Genomic DNA, 19,749 nt, shown 5'->3' on the forward strand with positions numbered 1-19,749 from the left:
ATACCAAGTCAGCCATTCGCTTTGATTCAAATGACCAGTCATCACTGCCTATCGGACGCTCTTGCAGGTCTCTTCAACCTTAAGAGATGGACTTTTATCATACACTGCAAAACCAGCCACTCACGTGACACATTTACCCTAAAAACATCCAGCTGTGAGTGTGAAATAGCTGCAGCATTGCTGAGAGCTTCACGCATCCCCTCGGCTCTCAAGGTGATAAAAGGAAGTGCAACCTCAGGTATGAGAGCCGTCACTCCCGAGGCTGTAAACTTGTTTGGAGTTATTGTATCATCAGAGCAGAAGAGGCAAACAAGTGCCCTCAAGTCTTCCAGCGTTTGAAAAGATATTTTGACAATTAGCCCTATGAATTTGGTTCCCCTCTGCATGTAAACACAAGCACCATTTGTTATACAAGACACTCCTGCTCTTTCAAGGCTGATGTCTGTTTCCTTTAGTAACTCAGTGTGGGGTCAGCAAGCACCTGATTGGAGCTTTCGCTAGGATAAAAGTATGCATTTGAGTAGAAATGTTTGTGTTGAATTGTTTGTCATCACTTTATTTTCTGTGGCACTAGTGTGTGTGTGTGTGTGTGTATGTGTGTGTATACACTTAATTCCTTCACACAACAGAAAATCAGTGAACGAAGCAAGTAATCAAAACACACAAGAAAAAAAAAATCAACAGGACTAGATAGTAAAATACTGATGATAGAACAAGGATCAGAACAGGAGGAACCAGGGAGAGTCCAAGAACTGATGCAGGGCTGGTGGCGGCAAACCAAGACTAGAAATACAGCATTGCAGTTGTTTGTGTCCTTGATATGCACCTGTCAATTTGACCTTGACCATTGGCCAACAAATTGTTTTCAATTTTCTAAAGGCTTCCTGAGATATTACAGACATGTGAGGCAACAGTTGCTTTTGACCTTCGACCACCTAAATCGTTTCACTTCATCTTCAAGTCCCAGTGGATGTTTGTGGCAAATTTGAAGAAATTCTCTCTCGATGTTTGTGAGGTATTGTGTTGTCTTGAGTGGGTTGGACGGTCACACCAGCTAATGTGTATTTGTGTATATTCTCAGTCATCGTAATTCTCAAGAATAATCAATTTAGGCAACTGGACTCACCTCTTCTAAGTGAAGACGTTTCGCCTCTCGTCCAAGAACCTTCTTCAGTTCTAAATTTCTGGTGGGAAGAATCGGGTATAGGATAGGTGTGACCCACCTACAATGCTGTCCTTAGAGCCCTTCCAAGGAGGGGCAGCCAGCGTGCACGCCTTCACTCAGGTGACCTGAGCAACCCCCCCAAGAGGGCTGGGAGGGGTAACAACCCGAAACTGAGGCCAACAACCCACATGACCACCTAACGAGCCTATTGTTCTGGCCTTACAACCACTTGTTTTTTGCCCCCGCCGACCTGCGGGGATATATACCTGATACTTCCCACCAGAAATTTAGAACTGAAGAAGCGTCTTGAATGAGAGGCGGAACGTCTTCACTTACAAGACGTGAGTCCAGATGCCCAAGTTGATTATTCTTAGGTGAAAAACAGCGAATGTGTTCAGTCACTCAACAAGCTTTCTGTAAAGGAAAAAAAAAGAACTGCTCAGCTACACATTTTGAATTAACACAAAAATAGTCTCTCATACTGGAGGCAGTAAAATATCTAAGGACAGTCCTTTTTTTTCCTGTCAGTCACTCAAACATTCACACCTACGACTGAGGAAGAAGACCACAGAGGCTTTGACCAAGGGGCCAAAATATCCTGGTTAAGAAGTTGCAGCAGCAAATTGTACAAAGATTGTTGAGTGAGTAAGGATATAATTAGGGCAGCTCTCAGCTTAGAATGTCAAGTAGAGATCTATTAAAACCTAAAATGAAGTATGAGTAAAATGAAAACATCTGAAATAAATAAGCACGGGTCAGAATAGAATAGAATGTGGGACCGCAGGGTATGAATTACTACTTCTAATTGTATTATGTGACATAAAAATAGACTATAGAACATCCCTCAAGCCATCTTCAAAAATTCACTCCTCTGTCTCGTTTCTAAAAAGTGACATGGATTTTCTGTCTTTGAAAGAAGGTATTTCATTAGTCTTTCCATCACTATGGGATAAGAACAGAGGAATGTCAGCATTAGACAAGCCGGCCTGTGAATTGCCTGGATTTAATAAACCACGCTTCTCTGCATTAGTGCAAGAAAATTACATGGTTACAATGTTCTTCATACAGTAATTATTTCTGTACAAATGTGACGATGACAGGAAGTCTGTCTGCCAAGATGCGGAGTTTCCCTGAGAACTTCAAAGAATGGCGGCTGAAATGTGGCAAATAATTTTGGCGTTTTGAACCACAGTTACATATTGGTACTGACATTGCAGGTCTGCTGTACATGAGCTGGCTGCTGCAACAGTTGAACAAGTTGATTGTTTGTGTAAAGGGACTGATTAGCTGCACAAAGCATGCTGGGATACCCTCTATCACAATAAGAGGGCATAAAATTTTACTTCATTTCAACATTTCTTAGTGTGTCTTAGTGTTTTATCCTTTTTAACCAAACATGAAAATATCTGCAGTTAGTATGACCCACAGATCTTACTTTACAACAAACCAGTGACGGAGACGTCCCATGACTTCCTACTTTCATGTGGTCATAAATCCTATGGCCACTAGATGGTATCTGTCACATACTGTGTACATGAATATAGGTCATTTTGATCACATGCTGGTCAGATGACTGTAAAAGTCAAGAGTCTTTCACCTCAACAGCTCTCCTCAGCTTGGTACACATTTATAGCTCAAGCTCCTGCGAACTCGCACTCAAACACATTACAGAAAAGCTGCAAAAAATGTAATTTGACAAAAACTTAAGTGTTTCCAGAGGACACACTTAGCTCATTTTTCACCTCCGCTTACTGGGAGTCAATGGCATCATTAGATAAGCTTATTTCACAACCCTTGACAAAAATAAAAAAATAACAACACAAGCATATCCAGATGTCTTAAGCGTTCGTGCGGATGCTGAGTCAGTGTTTTGCCTCATCCTCTGTGGGCTCTTGTGTTGCGGATTGACTCTGACACCAAACTGCTGGAACAGACTTCTTATTGTTGAGAGTAGGGCTGCAACGATTAGTCGACGTTGTCGACAAAAATCGACAATGGAAATAGTCGACAATGAATTCCATCGTCGACTATTGTCGCCAGACGTGTTTTTCCAACAGAGTGAGGCATCTCACTTTATTATGATCTCTGCCGAGACTCGCGCATGCGCAATACCGTCTCTTCGCTGAGTGGTAACATACAGAAATGGCGGCGTCAACATCAGGTACGCGTACCAAAACTTCTAAAGTTTGGGGAAATGGTTGCCTGGATACCGTGAATAAAAAGACTACTTTCAAAGTTTGCAATGCAGACCTTGGTGTCATGGCAGGACCTCGGTGATGCAGGAACATTTGAAGAAGCCCGTCGGGCAGTTGAACGAAGCGGAGTCTGACTCGCCTCCGGAGATTCAAGTAACGTTCAAGCCAATACGGTTTTTATGACATTCATTGTACATTTTATCAGCGTATTTTCGCTATAAAAAGTTTACTTGATTTTGATTTATTTATTTGCCTGTCCCTAAAAAAAATGGACAGAGGTTTCTTTATTTATGGATTGATGTCTCTACTGACCGAGCACTGTGCCTAATTGGTTTTAGATAGGACATTTTTATTAAATTTTTGTACGAATCGGCAGTATGTTCAATAAAAGATGTATTTTTCGTTGTACCCATCTTTATTGTGTTTATTATCATTTGCCACATAATTAAATCAACTTAATGTTAAATTTAAGAAAAAAATTAATTATCCGATTAGTCGACTAATCGTTTCAATAGTCGGTGACTAGTCGACTATTAGAATAGTCATTAGTTGCAGCCCTAGTTGAGAGTGAACATTTACAGCAGCAGCAGCAGATCTGGGGGGTGACCTTTTACTGACCCATCATAAGGAACACCTGTGCAGTGATGACTACATGGGACAGGTGTTGATGTATTCATACCTACATCTCTACAGCTATTCAGTGAAATAACCCTACATTCCTGTTTTTATTTTAGCGTCCAGGTAGTCATCAAAACCTGCTATTTTCAGTGTGTAGGTTGATACTAGCCAGCTTAAACTAATATTATCTCACAAACCAACAAATATTGATGTCCAGTGTTTGAATCTCTGCAGCTTGTTTTGTTCGATGACTATTTATTTGGTTTTATTAACACTATCCACTTCCTCTTCAGATTAAACATTACATTTATGTCCACGAATGACCAGCAATAGAAATGTGCTGCAGTGCAGAAATGCAGTCATTTTTATGGTTGATAAAAGTAAGAATGTTTATATGTCTAAACACAAGTACTTTCTTCTTCTCCAGTTTTTTTCTTCCTGATTTCAAGTGTTGTTTAGTTTTACTTGTGAATCTGTCTTGAAGCAAAAGATTGAGCGAAGGGCAACACGGTCAATCAAAGGCCACCTTTCTTCTCTCAGCCCTTGCTTTGGGGTCTTCCCGACAATAATTCTCTGATTTGACTTTGGTGTGCCAATTTGTGCCTGATGAATAATTGTCTGCTTTGCTGATAACTTGTGGGAGTCAAGAGTATTCCTGTGGCACTCAATGCAAATGGGAGATATTTGGGTCCTTCAAATCACGACAGTAGCCCCTCCACATTTGCCTCCCTGTTCCGTGAGTAAACTGACCAATTAGCTGTGTTTGAAGAAGCCATTTTTGATTAGAGCAATCAGTAAACAGCAAGGCCTCTCCATGATTGTACCCCTGATTAGATAAGTTGTCACTTGAGAAGTTGTTGGAGATTTTAATTTATGGCCTTATATCGCTGAAAAGTATGGTAATTACCTAATCCATTCTCTACAGTTCAGCACTTGGATTAAAATTCATCCATACTGTCAGTGTTGACGACCTCATGTTTTTTTCCCCTTTAAAAGTAGCCTCTGTATCATCTATGTTAATAGGAATATCCGCTATTTAGGCGCAGATGGACTGCAATGATGTCATTGGTCGTGAAAACGGGGGGAAAAGAGTAGTCAAAATCATGTATTAATTAAATATGTAGGTTCTGAACAATGCTTTGGTTTATTCCACTTGATCACGGTTGTTTTTACCTCAGGAAATCGGCTCATCACACATGAATGATCGGAATAATCTACGTAAGTGAAAAAAAAAAACATTAATATTCACACCCATCTTTGAGTGTCTGTGCATTAAATCCTAATTAACACTACAGAGCAGTTAATGACCAAAAGACTGCAGTTAGTGATGTATTAGAACGCTTCTTAAGCAACAAAATTACATTCAGTTCAAGAACATCATGAACGTTAAATAAGGATCTATAATGTATCAGAAGGACAAATGGAGGAACTGATAGTGGAGCAGATTTCAGAAGCGACCAGGCACAGTAGACACTGCAGTGGAAAAAAAGTGACACATTTCACCCTTTTAAAAATTTATTGAGGACAATTTTGATGTCATTTTCAATATACTGTCAAAATAAATCATACGCACGCACGCACGCACACACACCTACCTCCCTCCATCTATTATAAAACCGAGTTCACCTGTAAAGATGAAAAAAAAAAGTTTTCTTTTGTTCGTATTCAAGTCAAACAAATGTGCTGTTTAAAAAGGAAACGCAATTATCTCTCATGTACGGAAGGATGCTGCAACTATACACAACTAGCACATGAAAAAACAGGTGCCAAAATGGGCCAAGGCTATGAACTGTAGTCTGAACAGTGAATTAGTAACATAATAGCATAACAATCAACACATACATTTTCTAAATATAAAGCAGCGAGTTAGAGGTATGGTTGTTCTATTTATCTACTTTGTTGGCATTATAATGATATAATTATGACTTGTTTTTCTAACGTTTTTTTTTTTTCTTGTGCAGGATAACTATGTCTGTAAAAGGTGTATGTAGTTTATATTTGTATTTGTGTATTTTCAATCTGTATATTCCATTTTATTTTTATAATATTCTAATTCTCCATGTTAGTCCTTTTTAGAGCAGTTGTAACGTATCATTATGAACAAGATCATCTGAATGACTTGCAGGGAAGTTTGAAAGATGACATCATCCAGCATTGTTCCAGGAGCCACGTTGATGCCGCTGTCGATTGTAGTGTATTGACCACCAAATCCCGGAGTGATCAATAGAGCAGTGTAAGTAGACAGGGAAAAAGTGTGTGTGTGTGTGTGTGTGTGTGTGTGTGTGTGTGTGTGTGATAAAAAGCCAGGATTAGGCCTGATTAGGGCAGTTTTAACATGTCCTGCTGATTAGGGCCCGGTGGATCTGACCGCTAATTAGCTCTGAAGTGTGGCTGGCCGCACAGACAGGACAGCCACAGGAGGAGGGGTTGCCAGCCCAAACTCCCTCCCTCCCTTGTCCACTCACCGCCCCCACAAAAGGGTCTGGGGCTCTTTGATTGGGTCTGCTGCATTATGGAGAGGGGAGTTGAAAAAGAGCCCAATTTCCCTTTTGCTGTGCCACTACCCCCTGCAGGGTGGAGTCAATGTAGCCTTTCTGTGCCTTCGTATGACCAGCTGGCTACAGAGGGGCAAATAAACACTCCAGATCCTCTGGCCAGTGTGACTCCCATCTGAAACAGAGCCTTTGTCCCATGTGGATTGGGCTCTAATTGGTGTACCCGAGACAAATTCTTACTGTGATTGTTATTTGCACTGATGAGGTTTTAATGGACAGATAATACACAAATAATACAAGTTACAAGTAAATAAGAATGTTGGCTGAGTTGCAAGAGGATTAGAGGGGAACGCTCCTCGTCTTCTCTATTCCAACTAACAGATTGCTAGAAACCACAAACATCCAAAATTCACCACAGATTATGTAAAGTGAATGAAAGCTTTTGATTAGAAAACAAACTTTTTGGGGAAACTGAAAAAGGTTTTCGGACATAAACATAACCATGTCAGAAAAATCTAACTTGAGAAAGTGTGTATTCTGAACAAATCCTTCCTGGCAATGTTTTTGACAAGAAAAACTAATACCTTCTGCGCCAAGTGAGCCAAGCCATCTTTTCCCTTTTCCACTTGTGAAATAACATTGACTTCAATTACTTTTATTTTATGTCAGCGGGTTCCATGAAATTGTGTACGGTTAATAATTAAAGCGAAAATGTTCAGGCCTTGTCTGACTGGGAGGAAATGTTTTAATAAAACAAAAACACGTGCACCATGGAAACTGATGATAACAAAAGACGCACGATGTGTACAAGTAATTCACATTTGGAAATGTAAAAACTTAAGATGACAACATAATACTTGTCACATTGATACCAGGTCATTTGTGTATTGACGGCAACAGTCGTCATGCCTCACCAGGAATGTGTAATTGTCTCTATGAAAAGAAAAACGTAGTCATCTTAATAAACGACAAACAGCCTGTGGACTCTAATCCATCCAAAGATGACCCAAATGAGTGAAAAACTGTCAAAAATAAAGCTTTTTTTGGGGGGGTCAAATTCTCTTCAGTAAAAATGCACCGCAGACGGTTCAAACACAGGCTGGAACCGCTCTCCGTACATGGAAGTATTGCGCATGTCAAGCTAATCTATGTATTTGCAGAATTCGGTCCCCTGCTCGTCCCCTGTCTGCCTCGGCCTCAGGACCCTGATCACAGCTCCTGCAGAGGAAGAGAGTAAAGGAACGTGGGATTTGGACGTAATCCTGTTTGTCTTGGGGGTCACATGCTCTAACCAGTTGAGATTGTCCGCTACAGTCTGGAAGTTTATTCGGGGATGGGGTTTTTGGGGGAGGGGGGGGGGGGGGGCTCTAATTGTAATTCCCTCTGGAGAGCAGTCAGTGTCTCCTGCTGAATGCTGGAGAGGAGACAGGTTGCTGCAAGATGATAATTGAAAAGAAAGTGGGTGGTCCTCTTTGGCCCTGTGGGACAGTCATATTGAGACTGCTGCTTGTTTTGAAGGGGGCAAATGTTATATTTGAAGAAATGATTATGTCCTTCTGGGCTTAATTTGACAGGCGTAGCTTTTGAGTGGCGGCTGTTTCTGTTGTCTCTTGCCATTCATGTTTATTTCTGTGTGTTTGCTGTTGGATCATTGCCCCCCATTAACCAGTTCCGAGAGTGTGTTTCATTTTTACAAGCCTGTTTACAGGATTGTCCTTAAACACTCGACAGAGTTTTTACTTATTTCTGACTCCCTCGTGTGTGTTTATCACAAATTAGGATTCCCTAAATATATGACTGAAATTCAGTTGTGTCTATTTAAAGAAATAAAATGCTTTAAATCAACACTTCCTTAAAGGCACACCTACATGGACGCTGATCTCATCCATTGCCTACCTTCATTGAACTGCTCTCCATCCCAGGCCTATTAACCAGTAATCTGCAGACTGGCAGCTGGCCATTACCGTGGCAACGGTGAGCTGGGAGAAAACTGCTTGCTGGTTCAAAAGTAAAGGGGAGTGTTGTGAGGACAGAGATAAACTCTTTTATCTTGTAAATGTGTCGTTTTCATATTTCCGGATACAAAAACTCAATTTCTTACTCACTTTCAAGACACCACTTTACTTTTTTTTAGAGGTGAAGATAGAAAAAGGCTTTCATGCTTGCTTTGATTATTTTATTGTTGTTTTGGGTGGATTAAAGGTCTGTCAAGTATGGAGAATAGTTAGATCATGTGTAGCTCTGCTAATATAAGAGGCAGACTGAAGGAAGAATTTCTGAATGGCTTACAAATCTCATCCAGAGATGCTTGTCCTTCATGTCATGAAAACTATGGTTACAGTCTAGCCATTTCAGTCGCTTTCTCATTTTGTTTTGCTTTTTTTTTTCACGGTGGACGTTCTAAAAGACAGGTTTTCTTAAACGCTGACGAATAATACGCATTTTACAAAACTGTCTGACAAATGTCCTTCACTCTCTCTTTACAAGAGGTGTGCTCTCACTTCACGCAGGTAGTTTGTATACCTTCTTTGCAGGAGCTGTATCGTCGTAACCACAATACCACCTAAATGCACAAAGAGCTCCTGATGTATTTTCACCTTTTTGTAAAAAATGAAAGAACGAAATACATTTTTAAAAGCTGAGAAAATTTGACAAATCTCTGAAAAGTTTTCACACACCAAACCAGGTTTGTGTGTTACTAAAACATGGGCTGTCATGCAGTCTAAATACAGTGGCACCTCAGCAGGGGCTGCTGCTGCTTCTAGAATTTGGCTAAACTCATTTTCTTAAAAAAGAGTTTGTGGGACTTAATGAGGCATAACTAATGGAGGTCCCACAATCATCAGCGCCATGCTGGAAGCACCATGGCAGGACAGAGCAGCCATTGATTCTTGCTTCAGACCTCTTGAGTTCCTAATCAGCTTCTTTGGTTGTGCGTTTCAGGCCTGACAAACCTATTGTGGGCCTGTGTCACTGGAGGTCAGTAGTTATTAGTGGCAACTGAAAACAGTTTCTCTAACCACTTATGAGCCAACTGAATAACATGCATAGGGGGACTTGGAGGGAGGATTACTGGCAGCGCAGCCAGTTCGGCTGGCGCAGGAGAGAATGTGACATGGTTTTCTAATCAGGGATGCTGCTCCCCCCCCCCCCCCCTCCTCCTTCACCTCCCCCTCCTCCCACACACACACACTCCTAACCTGGTCCTCCTATCCTTCATCCTCTGCCCCCTTCTAGTAGCTACAGACAGTAGTGAATAGTCTTGAAAAGGTTGCTTTGGCCCTGCAATGCTTCATGTTGCAAAAATAGTATTCATAGTAAGCAATCGAATTACCGTATGCCTCACAAGTCCCTGAAATTATATATTTTGTGTGTGTGTGTGTGCACGCGCACCTGTACGTGTGTGAGTGAGCGAGAGTATGAAAGTGTTACCGTCAAACCAAAAGCAACGGTAAAAATGTGGTTTCATGTATTTAATTTCATGGAAATCTATTAGAGTGAGAATTGCTTTCCGAGTCCTATGACCTTCTCGAAATGTTTCCTCCACTCTGTAGGAAGATGATTATTTGCAGGCTATGTGGAAATGACTGAAACTTTTTGCTTCCTGGGGCAAAGACTTGCAGTGACTCATTCAGCTAAACAAATCCATCAGACACGGGTTTGTCATAGAGGAGAGAAAGATTGTCTCTCCTTGGCAGAACACGAGGACATTACACTAATTAAAATCTCTGGGAGAACTCGCCAATTCAGAGCATTCATTGGCGTAGTGAAATGAAAAGCGCCGCTCGCCTCTCTTAATCATTTCACATAGATTTGGGGGCAATCTCAAGCAAAAGAGGAAGGAAAGAGAAAGTGCCACCAGGGGTGCAGCTAGAGATTTTGGGCCCCATGAAAAGACATAAAACTGGACCCCTTAAACAATTCAATATTGTGCTATAATGTGTTTTGAGGGCCCCTGTCAGTGCAGGGCCCTTCCTCCCCTTCCCCTCCCCCCACTGTCCCTGCATGCCACTCATTGTATTTTGTTAGTTCATGTACATGTATTTTTTTTGTGTGTGTGTGTCATATGAGTCCATATTTAAATTGTGTGTGCATTTTTACTTTCACACAACATGAATAAAATATACAGAGCTGCATTTATCCATCACAGATGAAAAACGTGCTTTTAGCTTTCTATTTTCTCATTTTTTTAACATCAATACCAGTAAAAAAAAAACACAAAAAAAAACTCTTTCTATTGGATCAGAGTGACCATGTTACAGCTGATGGGGGTTATATGATTGACTGATATGTTTGTGTGTAAACTTTGCAGCCAGTAATGCTAAGCCCTTCCCAATTAGCACTCTCTAGGTTGCTAGGTCACCATGGTCAATTGAGGAACCCATCAATAGGACTTGAAAAGGTTTCTCTGCGATCAGACCTTCTGACATATTAAGTAGAATAATGGGGAGGAAGGGAGTTGGGAGGAGAGGGGGGCAGAAACTGAGGCAAGGCTTCCTTCCACATTCACATTATACAGCGCAACCTGCAATTACCTGGGAAGAATAGTCTCAAAAAATGCTTTGCATACATGAAAAGGCTATAGTAGAGCTATACCAACTGTATATGGTGTATGGCAGTCGCCCTGCTAGCCTTGATGGAAATATTTGCTTTACTAGAGGCAATTTTATGTCTAACTTTACGGCTATTTGCATGAATATAACCAGACATACAGCAGAGGTAACACTGTAGCAGCTGCAGCCGCCCAAAAAACTTTCCAGATAGAAATGATGAGTCCAGCACCAATTACAGTGCCCAGCCAGGCTCATATATCCTTACAAAGAGAGGTGCCCCCCCCAATAAACTGAAAGAAGCAACAGGCACAATAGCCAGTGATTACCAAGCATAGCCTATTAGTGCGCCATAACTATAGCTATTGAAAGGAGAAAAGAATGGCTTCACCTCCACTTTCATTTCATGTGGTCCACCATCAAAAGCTTTGTTGACAATTCATTCGTGCCCTCAATTTAGAGACAAAATCTGTCGGAAACATCTTGCGGCATCAAAGTGTACATTGTGGAATGCATTTCTCCTGTTAATACTCTTATCAAACTCCCATCTGATGGGAGTTGTTGCGCCCAATTCCAAATGTCAGGAGCATATTGGCTCTGGTGCTTCCTTCGAGTGCAGGGATGATAGCACATATACATACAGCTGCCAGGTATGTGAAGGGGTTGAAAATGGAGGCTCTTCAAGGTCTCCATTGAGACACACTGATAGCCATCATCATCATCACAGGGTGTCATCGCCAAGGGGGCTGAGAAGTAATTTTCAAACATGTTTAAATGACCACAGGAAATGAAACGTTAGGTGCTATTATCAACCGCTGCTGCTGTAATGAACGCTTTGGAGGAGACGAGCAAAGAGGAAGCAACACTGGTGTTAAGTGACCAGCTTAAATACTTTGGAGTTTGTTTGCACAAATCATTTATCTTTTTAAAGAGATCTTTCACATCCTCAGCGTGTGTGTGTGTGTGTGGGGGGGGGGGGGGGTAAATGAAAAAGAAACAGTTACATGTGCTGCTGGTTATTTTTTTAAAATTTGACTACAGTGCCTACTTTTTTTAAAATCAGGGAGAAAAATGGGCGTCAGGGTTATTTAAAAGAAAACTGACAATAATCACAAATACTACAGCTCCTGCAAAATTTGCACAACATTTCGAGCAATGATGTCTTGGAAGTGCTGTCATTATGTTTGCTATTCATAGGCAGACAATATTCTAGCACAAACTAGAAAATGCAACAATTAGAGGATTTATTTTTTTCTAAATTGACACACTATTTCGTTCTCAAATCTCCAATATTAACCCTTTAAAAAATAATATTCACGTTTGAATGAGGACATTAATAACACTGACTATTATGAATGCTAAAATTTGCAGGGGGCCACGACTTTGAACTGTAAAATAATGAGTTACAAACACAGAAAATAGAAAGAATAGATTTTTTTATCGTTTGTTTATTATTTTAAAAAGTTGATGTGATTAACCTCCCCCCTAAAACCCTAAAAAAAAAAATTAGAAAAACGAATGAGATTTGAGTAATAATAATTATGTAATAATAAAGATAATAATAATCAACAGTTACATTGTGGTTCTATTTAATTCAGGCCAGCAATAATGTGGTGATAATTGACGTATGACTTTTTCCTGTTGCAGTCTCTTATTTAAGCTCGCACGTACAACGAAGTGGACCAATTATATTACTGTCGAAATTAAGTCTGGGCCTTTTAAACAGGACAAGGTCAATACCTTTAAAAGAGTTTGTTTTTTTTTAAAAAAAAAAGGGGGGGAAGTAAGAATTTTTTTAAAAAAAAAATAATGCGTAAAAACTAAGCTTATTTCGATAGTTGATGTGTTAATTATTTTTTTAAAGGAGGGATTTGCCGGTCTGAGACGACTGCAGACGTCCTCCATGAAAGGCAGCCCTCCAAAATGTCACCTGAACAATGCTGGCTCCCTCATCGACCTTGCTTTCCAGCTCAATTTGGTCTCAGTCAGCATAATGAAAATGCACTTCAAAACAGATTCCTTTAAAAAAAGAAAAAAAAAAGAAAAAAATTACTTCTTCAGGAATAGCTCTCACACTTCAAGTTATTTATTGTTAACGTTCACTTGGTTTGGAAACATATACAGCAGCCATCACGCATGTGTTCCTTTTTAACTTACAAAAGAATAAAGAAAACATAAAAGTGGACGCAATAACGATTATTATACAGTTAAACGCATTCTTGTGTGTTAGCCAAATATACAAGTCCCTACTTCATTTAATAAGTCTAAATGAATACATTAGTTTACAATATTAATATGACAAAATCCCAGGTTATCACCGCAAAGAGGAGTGGTGGTCTAAGTGGACTTCCAAACCTGATCCCACCTCTGCCCCCTGTCCCAAGTGAAGCAGCATTCCTGTTTGTTTCAACAACATAGACTAGCTACGTTTAAAACAGCATGAGGAAGGTCCAAAACATGGATTACAAAAGGTCCAGAAACGACATAATTGCTTTTCGGGGGGCAGCCATGGCCCGTAATGTTCAAAAATAGACTCCCCTCTCAGAGATGTCAAGAAAATGTGCCCTGATCAGCTGGTACATCTCTGTGCGCCTCATCCCCCCTCAGAAGGGCCCAATTTCAGCGTGAGTGTGTGTGTGTGTGTGGTGTGTGTGTGTGTGTAAAATATATATATATATATATATATATATATATATATATATATATATATATATATATATATATATATATATATGAATTTGTGTGGGTGCTGTGTGTGTTGTTTGCATGGGCTCATCCGCAGGTTCACATAGAAAAAGTGACAGTACTGTACTGTAGTATGAGGTCCTACCACGTTCTGCCGTAGAGGAGGTTTGAGCTGACCATGTTACTGGTGTAATCTACAGCAGACGTGTCTATCTGGGCCATGTTGAGCTGGCTGTGCAGCGAGGGGGGGCTGGGCGACATGTCGTCCAGCTCCAAAGCGTTCACCTGCTGCTGGTTCTGATGCTGTGCGAGGCTGCTGGTTGAGGATGCGAGCACGACTCCGGCTCCGTTCTGTTGTTGGCTTGGTTGTTGGTTCTGCTGTACCTGTTGCTGGTTCGGTGTCGGCGTGTTGGAGCCGTTCTGGCACGGTTTACCGTCCTTCACCAGAACTGGCACGGCTACGCGCCGCGGGGACTGCGCCTGCTGTTGGCACAGGTTACCGTCCTGTTGCTGCTGCTGCAGCTGCTGCGCCGCCTTGTCCTTAGCCTGGCGCTTCATCTTGTACCGGTGGTTCTGAAACCAGATCTTCACCTGGGTCGGCGTTAGGTGGATCATGCTAGCCAGGTGCTCCCTCTCCGGCGCCGACAGGTATTTCTGCTGCTTAAACCGTCTCTCCAGCTCGTAGACCTGAGCCTGCGAGAACAGGACGCGCCGTTTCCTCCTGGGCGCAGCGTGGAGAGCTGGCATGGACTTGGTGGCGTCCGCCATTCCTGTGAGGCTCCCCATGCCGGTCATGTTCATACCTGTGGAAGGTCCCATGAATCTAGAAACTTAAAAATATACATACATATACATGCTTTCAATAAACAGAAGAGGAGAACACTGTTTCGCCTGAAATAGTCTTTACTGAAAATGGATTGAAATGGTGTCCGTTAATTCTTGGCAAGAATTAGAATGTTGTTCTAACAATCTAATAATAATAATAGAATAATATGTATTTGATCATAAATAATAACAATAATAATAATAATAATAATAGATGTTGCCTTTGTTGTCAAAAACAAAACCCTCGAGCCAGACTTGAAATAATGATCTCCTTTTCAGTTTAACCGTCAAAAAAAACGTAAATTAGGATTTAAGGTTTGCTCAAGTAACGTGAAAAAAGTGTAAACTTTTCATCAACAGTCTATTGATATGAATCAAATAATTACAGCAAAAGCGATGCAGTTTTTAAATCCTGGACTTTTCTTTTCTTTTCTTTTTTTTTTTTTTTGCTTTGTGAAAATCAACATATTTTTTTAATCATTTACAGTGAACAAATCAACAGCCCGGTAAAGTGTGTAAAGAACCTACTTGTGGAGTATCTTGGATCAGGGTTGGCGCTGTACCACCCTGTTGCTGCTGCACTATTCCGCATGCTTTCCTGGTACGACGGCAGGTCTCCCATGTTGCCAATGCTTCCATTGCAGTATCCCCCCATTGCGCTGTGGGAGAACTGGGAGACGCCGTGCGGCATGTGGTAAGTGGTGGCCACGGTCGCGTTGTGGCCCATGGAGTGCTGTTGCATGCCGGTCTGAGACACCTGAGGCTGTCGGTAGGCTCCCAGTGGAGAGGTTAGGTTTCCTGCGCCGTCCATGCCACTAAACTTCTTGTAGGTCTCCTCGATTGGACTCAAAATATCTGTCACTGAAAAAGGCGTTGTGTGCTTTGGGCTCAACGACATGATTCAGAGAGCAGGTAGATTTTTGTGTTGGAGCAGATCAACCGTGTTGTTGTATCGGCTCTCTCCTTGGTGGATGTCTACGTAAGAGAGTGCCTCTAGTGCGCCTGAGATCCTATTGATCGCCTTGGAGAAGGAGGCGAGCCCTGGGCGCTCTTAGCCCGGGTTTATTGGAGCCAGGAGCCAGGTTTATGACAAACACAGGGGGCGGAGCAAAACTCCTAAACCAGCAAACAATAGTCATTGACATTTTAGGGAAATAATTCATGAAAAAAATAAACTTTGCTTTATATTAGGTTGCATGTATGAATAAAAGGACACCTGATATTTCTTCCTCTGTCCTGTCTGACATCTATACAGGGAAGAACAGCCCATTAGGCGCAGCGCATCAGCTGGTTTGGCCACATATGACTATTTTGCGTCAGTAGGGAATTCCACTTTTTCTGGAAACTTTGAGAGCACTTTGAACAAACACAAGGGCCACCGAGTATCATCAAAGAGGCACAATGAAGTTGTATGACCGGCTCATTTATGCTTCTTAAGCCTCATTTTGCCCCAGCAGAGAGGAACAAGCCCAATAAACTGAAACTGACAAAATGCTGAAAGGGGAACGGCACCGGGGAGCCGAGCAGTGAGTATATCATTACCACGCATTTGTGAAGATTTATCCAAATATTTGCCAAAAAAAAGCTGATCTCGCAAACACGCAGCTCTCCTCATTACGAGCAGAGCAGAGCGGATCTTCTAATCTTCATTAGTTTGGATGCAATTTAGGCACAATATAAAGCTGGAACCCTCAAGTCTGGTCAACATGCATTAATGACACTTTGCAGTCTTGACCTGACATTATAATCTCTCAGCAAACCGCCTGGCGCCAGGGGAGAAGAACCAGAGCACGCGAGACACAGCAGAAGAGGGTGGGGGGTGGGGGGTGAGTGTGTAGGGGGGGTCAGCATAGAAAAGCTCGTCTTCATGCAATAATTAAAATCAGCTCATGTGGCTCCCTATTGTGTCACTTTTATGGGTAAATATCAGGCCCACGAAACTCACGGATTCAAGTAGTAGTATTTTTTTTTTTCAAGGAAGTTCTAGATGTATTCAAGGGTTTCCAGCTAAAGCAGCAGGTGTGCTGCTCGGAGGAGATTTTTTTTGGTTTCTGTTGTTTGGTTGTTTTTTTTTTGCAGAATTGTGTTTACCATCTTCATTCATTTGTGGAGGAAAACACTCGTCTGCAGGAAAGCCACTAATGTAATTTAGCATGGCATGTCAGCAAGGAGCTACCCAGCCTAATTGAGCAAATGAAGATGTGACATGGTCAGCCATCAATTATAGTCACATATCAAGAACACCAATCTCCGGTGGCTGATTGTAATAAATCATTGTTCCTATGCATATTTCAGCAGACGAAGTTCTCCTTCCTCCCCCCTTCCTCCTCCTCCTCCTCCTCCTCCTCCTCCTCAGATGCCTGCATGAACTCGCAGCGGATATAATGTGAAGTGGTTGGATTTTATTGTTGTTGTGGAAAACAAAACAGTGAGCGCGTATTCTGAAGTCAGCTGGAGTTGTCAGAAAACAGAGAAGACGAAAAACCATTTTTAGAGTGAGAGAGGGAGGATTTAAAAAAAAATCTGTTGGTGGTGCAGGTGGGAATATAATCCTCTCATGAATAAATTCTCCTTAAGTATCGATAAACTGGATTCTTACTTGTTTATATCCATATTTATTTTCCTGGGTCTGTTCCAGTGCTCTGGCCGCGGCATCATGGTGTCCCTCCAGGGCGAGAGGGAAGCGAGGCCTCAGCTCAGACCTCTAACATTATGTAAATGAGGCAAACCTCTCAACCTTGTGGATTACTGAGTCAGAGAGCAGGACCCTGGTCCACAGACCCTCCACATTAGGATCCCATAAAAATCTGGAGCTGGTTGGCTGCATGCAAAGGCTTATGAGAGCAATGGTGCACATTAATATAGTTGTCAATGTAAGTTAACTTTCTGCATCCAGAAGCACCTGACGTGGCCGAGGCAGCAGGCTGTAGGACAAAAAGGACGCGGCCGAGGAGGCACGAGGAAAGGCCCGGTTCAAGGTTTGTTAACCAGGAGAAACCGTTAAATGATGAAGATTGGAGTTTTGAGAGGAGTAGCTGCTGTGTTTGCGGGCTAGAGCCCGTAGCTGCGGGCTCATACCATCTAATTCCGCTTTATTTTGTTGTTGGCAAGCCTGCACTGATTCTTGTTGCCGCGAGGAATAAAAAATGAATGTTTCTGGTGGGAGACATTGCGAGGGATCACGCTTATTTTTATTCTTCTTGTTACGCGTAAGGTGCTTTTTTTGTCTTGCTTCTGCAGATACCCGCCTTTTTCCAATTCTCCTCTTTTTTCTGGACTTTAATTTTTTTATTGTATAAAACTCTTTTAATTTAGAGTGAAATATTTGGAACTATTTAACAAGCATTTTTTAAATTGCATATTTCTACCATATTATATTCTTACAGACAAAAAAGGAGCCAAGTGTCACTCTGCTATTTCTAGCATTTCTTAATTATTCCAGTGTAGTGAAGTTGCCTGTGTATCAAAGACATAAATGCATCTGTTCTTATTACAGCGTGCCGTCTTTACTCGTGGATATTTGACATTTTATAACATATTTTCCCATACGTCAGGTCGCTGGAGGATCTCAGTGTTGTTAACCGGAACAGAGAAGAAGAACGTATTTATGTTGTTTATGTCATGGAAACAACCTTTACTGGATATCAGCCCCCTCAGCTGAGATCAGCTCAGCTCAGCAGATGGACCAAAGCGCCTCAAGTGCCTTTCTCCATCGTTGTTAGTTCAATACCCTGAGAGATGTGGAGAGATGGCTGAAGGGCCCGGGTCCTGACCTGCCACCTGAACCACAAACCGGCCGAGCAAAAAGCGCAGAAAACCTTATTTGGTCTCGCAGACTTCAAATCTCCCAATTCCGTTTATTTTTTTGACGAACATTTTTTTCGGGATATAAGCAAAATTTACTCAAACACCAAGGATGTAGACGAGGATGCAATCGTCTTTTTTTATTCCTATTTGGGGAAAGTGACGTAACTTTACCTACAAAATAAAATAAAATCCCAGTTCCCAATGCAATTATTAAACGTGTTTGGTAAACATTTTCACAGGTTAGATGAGGCATGTCGTGCGTAAATTACGCATGACCCGTCAACACTCTCCCTCGGCCTCTCTGTCTCCCCTGATTAGATTCATGTGGTTTACATATCAGTTCATCATTTCTGTTGAAACAAAATGGTGCGTCTTGTGTACGTGTGTGTGTGTGTGTGGGGGGGGGGGGTGTTCTAGGTAAAGAGATGCACTAAAACCATCTTTAGACGGCTTTGATATAAAAACATGATTACGCACAAGACGTCGCTCTACAGCGGCGGATCTCCGATTTATTATTAAGAAATACAGAATGACGTTAGCCCAGTGTATATTAAGTCTTTTAGGTCCTACTTTACGGATTGATAGGCATCCGGCAACCGAAATATTTTTTTTTCGTTTAACATGATCAGTTTATCAGCGACAGAAACGTCATTTGCGCTGCTCCCAACTGATTTAAGGATTAATTACGCACGAAATGTAGTAAACACGTTCCGAATATTTGCAGGTTTGGCAGGTTCACCTCCCTCTAAACTTTGAACGCTGACTCTTGAACGCCTCAAAACACTGACATCCCTCCCTTCAAACCAACACCTGTGTCGTGCTTCGTCTGTGCACCGGCCGGATTTGGAAGGAAACGTGGAAGGAAATTCCACATCTGCAGCCAGAACTATTTAGCTCAAATACTTTCTCTCCTCTTAAATCACTGAGCAGTGTGAGAGTAAAAAGCAGGCAGGTGCATATCATTCAGCAGCACTACTTGAAACGGTGCGGTTCCTCAGCTAAGTAGGTTAAAGGTCCTCCCAAGTGGAGAAAGTATATGACAGGCCTCTTGAGGAGCGTATTCTTCTGCAGGAGTTTGTATTCATTCACAATTAATGTGGCTTGATGGACGAAATGATGCTAATAGGGCGCCAAAAACAGAATATGGACGGGTAGGGGATGCTGACCGTAATATGACAGTTTCAGGGGAAATGGAGAGCTGGAGAATTCAAGATGCTGTAATGGGATTATAGTGCAGAGGTTCTTGTGGGTGTGTGGCACTTCATTTACTTGATTTAGCTAAGTTTGTTAAGGTTATAGTCAGGAACTCCAGCGCAACTTCATGTTGCATGGAGGCCAGCAAGCGTGGGAGAGTTTATCTGTGTGCTACCTGCAAGGAACTATTTTCTTATAGCTCTTAATCCACTCAA

The 19,749-nt window shown here is 41.6% G+C and overlaps 2 protein-coding genes across 4 annotated transcripts in view; one reads left to right on the forward strand and one right to left on the reverse strand.

Annotated features, from left to right (window-relative positions):
* Positions 1-19,749, forward strand: part of kiz (kizuna centrosomal protein) — a 60,656-nt gene that overhangs the window by 35,953 nt on the left and 4,954 nt on the right. Inside the window, exon 16 of one of the 2 annotated variants that reach the window (XM_086182576.1) lies at positions 6,104-6,211. The exons of the other annotated variant lie outside the window; for it this stretch is intronic. The gene's annotated coding sequence lies outside the window, so the exon portion shown is untranslated. The remainder of the gene's footprint in view (positions 1-6,103; positions 6,212-19,749) is intronic. 2 annotated transcript variants of the gene reach the window in all.
* nkx2.4a (NK2 homeobox 4a) lies at positions 13,775-15,512 on the reverse strand. 2 transcript variants are annotated; one of them, XM_086182444.1, is made up of 2 exons: positions 15,062-15,512; positions 13,775-14,511 (listed from the first exon to the last, which is right to left on the reverse strand). In XM_086182444.1, the coding sequence occupies exons 1-2, from the start codon at positions 15,429-15,431 to the stop codon at positions 13,850-13,852; spliced, it is 1,032 nt and encodes a 343-aa protein (XP_086038570.1). In that variant the 5' UTR covers positions 15,432-15,512; the 3' UTR covers positions 13,775-13,849. The 2 variants fall into 2 exon arrangements, with proteins under 2 accessions (XP_086038570.1, XP_086038569.1); XM_086182443.1 differs by having other exon boundaries at positions 13,775-14,538.

The sequence above is a fragment of the Aulostomus chinensis genome, chromosome 17 (assembly GCF_037954235.1).
Source record: "Aulostomus chinensis isolate RoL2024-O1b breed Wild chromosome 17, RoL_Achi_v1.0, whole genome shotgun sequence".
In the NCBI taxonomy this organism is placed as follows: Eukaryota; Metazoa; Chordata; class Actinopteri; order Syngnathiformes; family Aulostomidae; genus Aulostomus; species Aulostomus chinensis.

Excerpts from the sequence above, each read along its gene's own strand:
- nkx2.4a (XM_086182443.1), bottom strand. The coding sequence starts at position 15,431 with ATGTCGTTGAGCCCAAAGCACACAACGCCTTTTTCAGTGACAGATATT. Across the intron at positions 14,539-15,061 it reads TGATCCAAGATACTCCACAA|TTTCTAGATTCATGGGACCT; the intron begins GTAGGTTCTTTA and ends TATATTTTTAAG.